At 33.1% G+C, this 13110-nt stretch overlaps 1 protein-coding gene across 1 annotated transcript; it reads right to left on the bottom strand.

Moving 5' to 3' along the window:
• Window positions 1-8346: 8346 nt before the first annotated feature.
• On the bottom strand, window positions 8347-10823 carry LOC128557564 (uncharacterized). The gene is made up of 3 exons (XM_053545036.1): window positions 10765-10823; window positions 9278-9671; window positions 8347-9162 (listed from the first exon to the last, which is right to left on the bottom strand). The coding sequence occupies exons 1-3, from the start codon at window positions 10821-10823 to the stop codon at window positions 8347-8349; spliced, it is 1269 nt and encodes a 422-aa protein (XP_053401011.1).
• Between the last annotated feature and the right edge of the window lie 2287 nt (window positions 10824-13110).

The raw sequence follows: 13110 nt of genomic DNA, 5'->3' as shown, positions 1-13110 counted from the left end.
TTAAAAATAGCACTGCAAGCAGTCAGAATATGCTAAATGTAAACTTACAAGACTAAAAATAAGGTTCAATTCTACTTAATTACTTACCAGTTGTTATTTATTTGAATTTGGTAAATAATCTTCGTGAATCATCGCTGCTTGTTTATATTCGGGTACTCTTTGGATTTTATCGCTATGTTTGAAATACGTAAACTGTCTCCGCCAATGAAAACGTTCTTTACAACCACCGTCTTGTCAACGGTAATCATGGCAGGCGAAGGTAATTTCCGAAAGCGAAAAAGTTAAATAGCGAATTTGTAAGTAACAAAGTAGGATTGAACCTGATTTTCGGTCTTGTTAGTTTGTGTTTAGTCTGTTATGAACGATTATAACGTTATTTTAAACTGGCACTGTGTGCTTGGTGTGTTTTAGGGAGGAGACTTCGGTGCGAAAAATGTGTGGGATTTATTCGGACAGAGAAAACACTACCGTTTCGTACGCCGTTGCCCGTTCATGATGCGTAAACGGTTTGGAACTGGGCTTTGAAGTAAGTTTTTTCTGAAAGATTAATCTTTTGCTCAAAAGACGGCCAATCATTGATAAGGAAATATTGTTTTGAAAAAAATACGGACCTGGAAGCAATGCACATGTCAAACTGTTCATATCTACCTTTCTCATGGCTCATTGTCACAGGAGCAAAAAAATTTTCAGAATGGCTTTTTGTCATTTTTTCCCTAAGAAAACATTATAATTGTAATAAATTTAAGTGCATATGGCTCATGGTACCATACTGTATCCTAGGTACGTTACTGCCACCTGTGCTACAGTATAGACACTCAATGCGTGCGTATACATCTTATATGAGTAATTTATTATTTGCGTATATTTTTTACAATGGTCAACGGCCATGAATGTGGTCTAACTAATTGAAATCACAACCAAAACTCCGAATGCCATACTTATACTGCGTAAGTTCTCCTATGTCAACAGTTTTACTTCACAGATCAGCACAGAGTTTGATATTTCTCGCTGCAAATGCCCCCTAGATGATATGTCAAGTGCAAGAGCCAGACTCCAACCTAAACGACTAAGACACATTCAGAAGTCAAAGATATTGTCTTTTTTGTTTTTCATTCTGCAAACTTTTCCATGAATATTCTAATAGATTGCCATATGGCATTAACATTCAACATAAAAAGCAGGGTATAAGCCGAAAACTGTTACGATGTATTATTTCATTACATTTTCTCTATTTTCCCACCAGTTCAAAAATGAAGTGTTAGGTATGGTTTTTATTAATAAAAGTTCAAAAGCAATTAAAAATTGCAAATTTTTAGAATAGCGAATTTGAACCCAACTACTATTTTGTAGCCATTTCCCTCCCCTACCAAAGTACATTTGAGCCGTGCCATGAGAAAACCAACATAGTGCATTTGCAACCAGCATGGATCCAGACCAGCCTGCGCATCCGCGCAGTCTGGTCAGGGTCCATGTGTTCGCTAACGGTTCCTAATAGCAATAGCTTGAAAGCGAACAGCATGATCCTGACCAGACAGCGTGATGCGCAGGCTGGTCTGGATTCATGCTGGTCGCAAACGCACTATGTTGGTTTCTCATGGAGCGGCTCAGTTATTTTGTATGTAACGGACAAAAGCATGGGACACCCATATACCATCCCCTCTCAAGTCTAGGGTGTACATTACTTACATTACTTCCAATATTAAAAGCACTGACCTCAAGATCGAACGGCAATAACAACAACAACAAAAAATAAAAATCAGAAAATTATTTCTATATTTCTAAAGAAGGAATTGAAACTAAGTTACTTACAGATTATAAGTTGTGGTTACACACGCGAATTAGCTGTTTTTTACTAATTTTTCCATTCATAATTAAAAAGCGTTGTAACGTGGTAGCATGAGTAAACTGCCTTTATAATAAAGTTTAATATTTTAATATTTAGCAATCGGTTTAGTATTCTTGTTTGGTATACTGGTCAAGAACTGTGAAAAATGTTGATTGCCCCTGCGACCGGTGTTCGATTAACGACTCTTGCATATTTGTTATTTCTTGATTGGCATTTTAAGCTAGTTTAGAAACAAAAACTCGTGTTTTAATGTTCATAATATAACCAAACTTCAGTTTTTCAAGAAAAATCATACCTTAGTCAAAATCTGGAAGTCAGTGCCTTTAAAATAGATCACATTAGCCTAAACTTCATCTCTATTATAAAATAGATCACAATTAAACTTCATCCCTATTATAAAATAGATCACAATTAAACTTCATCTCTATTATAAAATAGATCATCTCTATTATAAAATAGATCACAGTTAAACTTCATCCCTATTATAAAATAGATCACAGTTAAACTTCATCCCTATTATAAAATAGATCACAATTAAACTTCATCTCTATTATAAAATAGATCACAGTTAAACTTCATCCCTATTATAAAATAGATCACAATTAAACTTCATCTCTATTATAAAATAGATCACAGTTAAACTTCATCTCTATTATAAAATAGATCACTGTTAAACTTCATCTCTATTATAAAATAGATCACAATTAAACTTCATTCCTATGATTACCATAAAATCCAGATGTAAATGACATATTAATTTCATCTTTTGAAAAATTGTTCAAATACTTTTCATGAAGTTTTCTTTTCTTTTTTTTTTTCTGTGCTCGAGAGAAGTGGGGACACCCTTTTACACACCCAACAAGTTAGTGGCATAAACAACTTCCACGGTTGTATTTTTCTAGAGTGAGAAACGGCGTGTGAGGGGTTGGGGCGGTAAGCAACTATTTTTAAAAAAATATTCCTTTTTTCCTCTGACAAAGAGGTTTAGGGAGCATAATAATATGAGCCGTGCCATGGGAAAACCAACATAGTGGCTTTGCGACCAGCATGGATCCAGACCAGCCTGCGCATCCGCGCAGTCTGGTCAGGATCCATGCTGTTCGCTAAGGGTTTCTCTAATTGCTATAGGCTTTGAAAGCGAACAGCATGGATCCTGACCAGACTGCGCGGATGCGCAGGCTGGTCTGGATCCATGCTGGTCGCAAAGCCACTATGTTGGTTTTCTCATGGCACGGCTCATATATTATTGCTATTTAGTGATATCTCTAGTAATTCAAATTGTAACTAAATATTAATGAATTTATTATTTTGATAATGATAATGTTCAAAGAACTTGGAAGTTTTTGGATTCAAAAGACATGTTAATTTTTTTTTGATTTTATTCACTGCTTTTATATGCTCGCTAAACAACAAATACTAGTAGACAGAACTAAAATACATCATCTCAGCATATTATCTTTTACAGAATAGAACAACATTTTATTTCAGATTTATACATACATATAATGTCGTGTCTACATACAGTACATAATAAACTAAATTAATTAAATAATCATTGATTTATGAATATGTACATGGCAAAATGTACAATAAACGAACATACATTCTACATGTAATGTAAAATTCTTAAGGTAATGAAACTTTATAATTAATTAAACAAACACTATTGTGAATTCATAATAACGTTTCGTAATAACATACGAAAATAGCTTCTTACAAATTTACATGAATTCTTACTAGTTTTGACTGATTTATTCATTATACTATTGCTGCAAAGCCAGCTTCCGTTATATTCAATAGTTCATCTGGAATTTATGTAGCGTTTTGATTACAAATATTTATTTTTGTGCTCACTCTGAGAATGTATGTTTTCACCCTGTACGTTCTCACCCTGTACGTTCTCACTCTGTATGCTCTCACAATATATGTTCTCACCCTGTACGTTCTCACAATGTACGTTTCTCACTTTGTATGTTCTCACAATGTATGTTGTATGTTCTTACAATGTCTGTTTGTTGTATTTTTCTTACAATGTATGTTGTATGTTCTTACAATGTATGTTATATGTTCTTACAATGTATGTCGTATGTTCTTTCAATGTATGTTGTATGTTCTTAAAAAGTATGTCGTATGTTCTTACAACGTATGTCGTATGTTCTTACACTGTATGTCGTATGTTCTTACACTGTATGCTGTATGTTCTTACACTGTATGTCGTATGTTCTTACAAAGTATGTTGTATGTTCTTACAAAGTATGTCGTATGTTCTTACACTGTATGCTGTATGTTCTTACACTGTATGCTGTATGTTCTTACACTGTATGTCGTATGTTCTTACAATGTATGTCGTATGTTCTTACAATGTATGTCGTATGTTCTTACAGTGTATGTCGTATGTTCTTACAATGTATGTCGTATGTTCTTACAAAGTATGTTGTATGTTCTTACAAAGTATGTCGTATGTTCTTACAATGTATGTCGTATGTTCTTACAAAGTATGTCGTATGTCCTTACAAAGTATGTCGTATGTTCTTACACTGTATGTCGTATGTTCTTACAATGTATGTCGTATGTTCTTACGATATATATTGTATGTTCTTACAATGTATGTCGTATGTTCTTACAATGTATGTCGTAAGTTCTTACAATGTATGTCGTATGTTCTTACAAAGTATGTCGTATGTCCTTACAAAGTATGTCGTATGTTCTTACACTGTATGTCGTATGTTCTTACAATGTATGTCGTATGTTCTTACGATATATGTTGTATGTTCTTACAATGTATGTCGTATGTTCTTACAATGTATGTCGTAAGTTCTTACAATGTATGTCGTATGTTCTTACAAAGTATGTCGTATGTTCTTACAGTGTATGTCGTATGTTCTTACAAAGTATGTCGTATGTTCTCACAGTGTATGTCGTATGTTCTCACAGTGTATGTTGTATGTTCTTACAATGTATGTCGTATGTTCTTACAATGTATGTCGTATGTTCTTACGATATATGTTGTATGTTCTTACAATGTATGTTGTATGTTCTTACAATGTATTGCGTAAGGTCTTGCAATGTATGTCGTATGTTCTTACAAAGTATGTCGTATGTTCTTACAATGTATGTTGTATGTTCTTACGATATATGTTGTATGTTCTTACAATGTATGTCGTATGTTCTTACGATATATGTTGTATGTTCTTACAACGTATGTTGTATGTTCTTACAATGTATGTCGTATGTTCTTACAATGTATGTTGTATGTTCTTAAAAAGTATGTCGTATGTTCTTACAAAGTATGTCGTATGTTCTTACAAAGTATGTCGTATGTTCTTACAATGTTCTTACAATATATGTTGTATGTTTTTTACAAAGTATGTCGTATGTTCTTAAAATGTATGTCGTATGTTCTTACAATGTATGTCGTATGTTCTTACATTGTATGTCGCATGTTCTTACAATGTATGTCGTATGTTCTTACAAAGTATGTCGTATGTTCTTACAATGTATGTCGTATGTTCTTACAAAGTATGTCGTATGTTCTTACAGTGTATGTCGTATGTTCTTACAAAGTATGTCGTATGTTCTTACAATGTATGTCGTATGTTCTTACATTGTATGTCGCATGTTCTTACAATGCATGTCGTATGTTCTTACAATGTATGTCGTATGTTCTTACATTGTATGTCGTATGTTCTTACAATGTATGTCGTATGTTCTTACAATGTATGTCGCATGTTCTTACAATGTATGTCGTATGTTCTTACAATGTATGTCGCATGTTCTTACAGTGTATGTTGTATGTTCTTACAATGTATGTCGTATGTTCTTACATTGTATGTCGCATGTTCTTACAATGTATGTTGTATGTTCTTACAATGTATGTCGTATGTTCTTACAAAGTATGTCGCATGTTCTTACAAAGTATGTCGTATGTTCTTACAATGTTCTTACAATATATGTTGTATGTTTTTTACAAAGTATGTCGTATGTTCTTATAATGTATGTCGTATGTTCTTATAATGTATGTCGTATGTTCTTACAATGTTTGTTGTATGTTGTTACAAAGTATGTCGTATGTTCTTACAAAGTACGTCGTATGTTCTTACAAAGTATGTCGTATGTTCTTACAATATATGTTGTATGTTTTTTACAAAGTATGTCGTATGTTCTTACAGTGTATGTTGTATGTTCTTACAGTGTATGTCGTATGTTCTTACAAAGTATGTTGTATGTTCTTACAAAGTATGTCGTATGTTCTTACAATGTATGTCGTATGTTCTTACAAAGTATGTCGTATGTTCTTACATTGTATGTCGCATGTTCTTACAATGTATGTCGCATTTTCTTACAATGTATGTTGTATGTTCTTACAATGTATGTCGTATGTTCTTACAAAGTATGTCGCATGTTCTTACAAAGTATGTCGTATGTTCTTACAATGTTCTTACAATATATGTTGTATGTTCTTACAGTGTATGTCGTATGTTCTTACAAAGTATGTTGTATGTTCTTACAAAGTATGTCGCATGTTCTTACAATGTATGTCGTATGTTCTTACAATGTATGTCGCATGTTCTTACAGTGTATGTTGTATGTTCTTACAATGTATGTCATATGTTCTTACATTGTATGTCGCATGTTCTTACAATGTATGTTGTATGTTCTTACAATGTATGTCGTTTGTTCTTACAAAGTATGTCGCATGTTCTTACAAAGTATGTCGTATGTTCTTACAATGTTCTTACAATATATGTTGTATGTTTTTTACAAAGTATGTCGTATGTTCTTATAATGTATGTCGTATGTTCTTATAATGTATGTCGTATGTTCTTACAATGTTTGTTGTATGTTGTTACAAAGTATGTCGTATGTTCTTACAAAGTATGTCATATGTTCTTACAAAGTATGTCGTATGTTCTTACAATATATGTTGTATGTTTTTTACAAAGTATGTCGTATGTTCTTACAGTGTATGTTGTATGTTCTTACAGTGTATGTCGTATGTTCTTACAAAGTATGTTGTATGTTCTTACAAAGTATGTCGTATGTTCTTACAATGTATGTCGTATGTTGTTACAAAGTATGTCGTATGTTCTTACATTGTATGTCGCATGTTCTTACAATGTATGTCGTATGTTCTTACATAGTATGTCGTATGTTCTTACAATGTATGTCGTATGTTCTTACATTGTATGTCGTATGTTCTTACAAAGTATGTCGTATGTTCTTACAAAGTATGTCGTATGTTCTTACAATGTATGTCGTATGTTCTTACATATTATGTCGTATGTTCTTACAATGTATGTCGTATGTTCTTACAAAGTATGTCGTATGTTCTTACAATGTATGTCGTGTGTTCTTACAAAGTATGTCGTATGTTCTTACAATGTATGTCGTGTGTTCTTACAAAGTATGTCGTGTGTTCTTACAAAGTATGTCGTGTGTTCTTACAATGTATGTCGTGTGTTCTTACATTGTATGTCGCATGTTCTTACAATGTATGTCGTATGTTCTTACAATGTATGTTGTATGTTCTTACAAAGTATGTCGTATGTTCTTACAATGTATGTTGTATGTTCTTAAAAAGTATGTCGTATGTTCTTACACTGTATGTCGTATGTTTTTACAAAGTATGTCGTATGTTCTTACACTGTATGTCGTATGTTTTTACAAAGTATGTCGTATGTTCTTACAATGTATGTTGTATGTTCTTACACTGTATGTCGTATGTTTTTACAAAGTATGTCGTATGTTCTTACACTGTATGTCGCATGTTCTTACAATGTATGTCGTGTGTTCTTACAATGTATGTTATATGTTCTTACAATGTATGTCGTATGTTCTTACAATGTATGTTGTATGTTCTTAAAAAGTATGTTGTATGTTCTTACACTGTATGTCGTATGTTTTTACAAAGTATGTCGTAAGTTCTTACAATGTATGTCGTATGTTCTTACAATGTATGTCGCATGTTCTTACAATGTATGTCGTATGTTCTTAAAATGTATGTTGTATGTTTTTACAAAGTATGTCGTATGTTCTTACAATGTATGTCGTGTGTTTTTACAAAGTATGTCGTATGTTCTTACAATGTATGTCGTGTGTTTTTACAAAGTATGTCGTATGTTCTTACAATGTATGTTGTATGTTTTTACAATGCATGTTCTCACTCTGTATTTTCTCTCTCTGTATGTTTGTATTTCCATTCTTCTTGAAAACACCGTTAACAGGGAAGTTATAGCAATGTAAGTAAAACCTTTAATTGCTTAATATGGTTTCTTTTTGTTTTTCTATAATAAGTTCAGATACGTGGCATAGAGATTAAGGTCGCTGACTTTGAATCACTAATCCCTCATGTCTGTAGTTCGAGAGGAAAACGGGGTCTTCCTTCATCAGTAAAACTAAAAAGTTACCATATGACCCGAGATCCTGTGTCGATGTATCCTTAAAACTTAACAATAATAAGTATTCATTTATACAGTGTTTTCAGCAGCAGTAACTATGTCTTACTCTAGTTCATAGACTTTTACTGTGTTGTTGTTTGAATGAGTTACAGCTAGTTTGTTCTGGTGAGGATTAAAGCTGACTGATAATGGATAGTGATCTGTTTTGATCATGCCTATCTTTGTTTTTGAATCCTCACTTATCTGGACAATATTTGATGAAATATACCCACAGACCAGTATGTTTCCTCTCTTATCTGTGCATACTCCCCAAGGCTGAACTAAATCAGGGTCAGTAAATGTTGATAGATAATTTCCCTGTTTATTTAGAATTATAAGACATTTCACGGAATCAGCGCCATACACAAAATCCCTGTAGTTACTCACATTTAAATGTCTATTGCCACTGAAAATTGCGGTGCCTGATTTTTTAGTTATCACTTTATGTAACATTTTGTCTCTTATATCGTGAATATAAACTGTTTTGTCTGAATCAGATATGAACAATTCCCCATCATTGAAAGCCAAACCATAACAGTAATGATCCATCTTCAGCTTCCTTGTTGTTATCATCTTGTCTCCTAGTGATACAAACTGTATGGTGTTGTTGCGAAGACTAACTGCAGCCACAGTATCAGGTCCTGTCTCCAGATCTAGTTGATCTATGATGGTATATGTTGAAATATTCAGACGTTTCAACTTATAATTATTGTTATCAGCAAGCAAAAGGGAACCATCCTCAGTAAAACAGGATCCAAGTATTCTACATGTATATTTGTCTTCTTTAACCTTAGTATTAATATTCCTCTGCTGTTTCACTTTGTATGCTGTAGTTTTAGGCTTGCAAGTAGCTTCTGCTGTAGGCGCTTGTCTTAATGCCTTTGATTATTTTAGGTAGTTTTTTATTTTCATATCTGATTCAGCAGAAAAACTTATTTTCGCTTCTGTTTGTTTTTTGTATATCAATTATTTTTTGAGCAGATTTGACACATACAAATTCTTGGGCTTTATTTTCAATAGACCTTCGTAGCTTGGATGCAGATTGTTCCAGGTCTTCAATATCTTCCTCTGCTTCCTTGATCTCACTCTGTAGATCTCTTTCCATACTATTATATTGCACATCCACATCTTTGAGTGATTCTGTTTCAAGTATCTTGAGCTCAGCCTCCAGTTCTTTTCTATAGTTTATGATAGAATCAGCTGCTCTCAGCTTTTGTTTCTTTAGCTCATTTTGAATTTGCTGTGTGGCTTTCTTTTTATCCTCTACTTGTTTTGTTTTGTTTTTTTTTTTTGCTGCAAGGAGTTGATTCTTGGTTTGATCAGAAGCTGATTGTTTGTATAGATTGTCAACTTCGTCCGGAATGGAGTGTATATTTTGACATGAATCCCTGTATTATAATCATATATATTTTTACATTCTTTATTTTAAATGACAGATTTCCTATATTTTTAGGATGTCCTTTTGTTTTCTACGTTATGAATTATTTTCATTTTATAATTCTATATAATTGTATGTTAATGGTTGACTAGAAAAAAGTGACAACTGATACGTGCTTTAATACTGGAGTATATCAGATATGTTTGCGCAGTCAATTATTTACGATTATAAGTTCTTAAAGATAAATATTTGCGAGTTTTCTTTCAGATTTGGTGTAAAATTTATACAAGATGAGAATCGCTTATAAATTGATTACGACTTGGTAATGTAACGGATCTAAATCGATATGCTTTAAAACTGAAATCCATAGTCTACTGCACTACTCATATTTTACAACTTATATAGAAAATAGAAGAAAGAAGAAACAAATGACGAAATAATGGCATTATAAATCGTCGCGTGGGTCAATCAAAATTAAAGATAAAATTTATTTTAAAGATAGTGTGTGTTTAATCAAATGTTGAATATGGATAATATTTTTGCACCTAAGGATTCTTATTTTTGATATTTTTGTTATTAAGTAAAATGTGTAAATGCCCTTCTTATTTCTATATAGAAAGTCTGACCACTATCGATTATTGGCCGGAAGAATAGTCTTCGGTATGGTTAACCGATATACTCCTGATTTGTACTTAATGACTGCTATTCTTAGTTTATTTTAACATTGCTGTATACAGCTGGGCAATAGATAAAGTTATATTCTGTTCAAGTTAATTGAATAAAAATATGATAAAGCAGAATTTGTTTTAAGGTATACTGAAAAAGCTCATTCTTGTAATTTCGGCAGTTATTTGTACTTTTCCTGCAATACAGAACAAACCTGCTTCAAACATTAGACATGGTTGAGGTAAGAGATTGGTCGGTGTGCAGAATGATGAATTTCCATGCAAATTATGCAAATTACAGCTGGTTTCTTCGTCAAAAAGAATCTGGCAAAGAAGATTTTTACAACATTCATGACTTATAATAATGTGAATACCCTATCTTTTACAAAAAAAAAATCTGCTTTACCTTAATAGAGCGCCAGATCTTTAAGTATTTACCTGTGAGTTATAGCTACACAAGTTGCGCAGACAACCTCATCATGATTCTTACAGAACATGTCCTAAAGTTCGGCTTTATGAATCTGGCATCTCTCTGTTGGAAAATATGGCCATAGACCATATGTACTGAAAGGAGCCTTGTCCAGCAATTTGTGTCCTCTCATTGACGGAAAAGCTTTGTGCATGTCTGTACATGGTATACAGTAATAGTCCTGACATTCTACACAGTATTTTTCAGCTTGTCGCTTTATATTTTTCCCAGCACATGCACAGCATTCGGTGAAAACGATAACTTTGGGTTTAAAGTCCTTATAAATATAGATTATCAGTGATGTCACTGACTGGAGTGTTTAAACAGATAGCGTTGAAAAATGATGTAATATTGTTAACATTGATAATTAATGTTAATGATACAAAATGTTAGACATCAAATTTCAATAGAATGATTAACGTTTTTGAGCATTTTTTTATATTTTACTGAAAAAAAAAGTAAATAAATTGTTCATGAAACTCGCAAACCCTCTTCAGTATTACTTCCTGTCACCATTGCTAGACTCCGTAAAGAAAGATTTTCCTAAATTTCGACATATTTGACTTAAATCCGGAGGCATGCAGCTTCAAAAGAGTATTATCTATGTTGGCTAATGGGTGCCATTTTGTTATTCCGTTCTGTCACAGCGGCACAACATCATAAACAGAGTATATAATACCAGGAAGTGCCCTAAGCTATTTGTTATCGCGATCTTTTTTTTGAACATGATAGGCATGAAAAAAATCACATTTGTTAACCGTTGGCGAGAAAGTCAATTCGTGGCGGACAAAACTACTCTTCGATATTTTCCCGGGATCTGCATAGGTGTAAGTATCATCGATCCAACAATAAATTGGTGCAAACTGTATTAAAGATCTTTGTTTCTTTAAAAGGTACCTAGACGATGAACATACCTAGTGTTTTCCATTCAAAACTAACGCATAATAATTAAGATGTGTCGTTCGTTTAAAAAGTGTGGAAACAACGGTGTTCCGTTAGGGCCATCGTGGTTTTGCGCCGTCGTCCTAATAAGGGCGAAATCGCGAAAACACGATGTGAAAAAGCGAAAACACGATGTCAAAGATATCGGGTTTTAATATCGTTATTAATATCGTGTTTTCTCTTTTTCACCCTCAATCTCCCATCGTGTTTTCGCCTTCGCGGTCAGTAGGGCACGATATTTTTCGCATCGTGTTTTCGCGACCTTGTATCATGTTTTCGCGTTTTTGAGACTAGATGAAAAAAAAACTTGTCTTCTTATTGTTTAAATGCAGTAAGCTGCATTTGATCAGGTGAGTGCAGGACCAGTTGGTCCTCTTATTTAATTACTGCTTGGCGTTTATTCTTTCAGATAAACCGAAGTCTGGAGCTGTTCTATGCTGTTTCTTTAGGTATATCGCTTTTTCGCTTAAACGTCCTACTTAGTTCAAACACATCAAATAATGTAGAGGCGATGACTATAATGTTCATTTTTGAAGTGCCTGTCCATTCTCAAAACTAATGCCCGATGTCCTACAGATCTCAGGCAATAGTTTTGACTATGGATCCTCAAACCACTCAATAAGTGCTTTATTACATTATATCAAACATAGATTTTCATGTCCTTTTTTCTCAAGTTTTGTCTTTAGCCCAGCAAAATTTATTGTTGAATTATAAACCTTTAAATATCACAAATTAAGGGCCGGTGGTTTATATAAGGAGTTATGCAATGATTTTGATTATTACATATATATGTTCTACATCATTTATTGACCTTTTAATGAAATTATGGTTTGCAGTAACGGAGTGAAAGCAATAACATAATTCATAAGAAGGTCAATAAATGATTTATAATATATTAATAGCTTAATAAGTAAAACTGTAGGTGACCACTGATGCGGTGTTATTTCATCTTTTGAAACATTGTTCACATACTCCTCATAACGTTTCCTTTTCTTTTATTTTTTCTGGGCTGGAAACAGGTCGGACACCCATTCACACATCCCCAACAAGAAAGTGGCATAACCAACTTCCGCAGTTGTTTTTTTTGTAGAGTGAGAGACGGTGAGCGGGACGATAAGCAACCATTTCAAAAATGGTTCTTCTTTCCTCTCACAAAGTGGTTTAGAGGATATAATCATATTTAGTGATATCTCTAGTAATTAAAATTATAATTAAAAAGTAAGTGATTTTTTTTTTACAAATGTAATAGTCCAAGGACCTTGCAACGTTTGGATTGAATAAACTAGCTAAACTAATTCTTGTTTTTGAACTTCATTCACTGTTTTTATATCCTCACTAAAACAACAAATAAACAAAAACAAAATACATCATCT

This window comes from Mercenaria mercenaria, chromosome 1, assembly GCF_021730395.1.
Source record: "Mercenaria mercenaria strain notata chromosome 1, MADL_Memer_1, whole genome shotgun sequence".
NCBI classification, from domain to species: domain Eukaryota; kingdom Metazoa; phylum Mollusca; class Bivalvia; order Venerida; family Veneridae; genus Mercenaria; species Mercenaria mercenaria.
The sequence above is the reverse complement of the archived record's forward strand: the minus strand, read 5'-3'. Positions and strand labels throughout refer to the sequence as shown.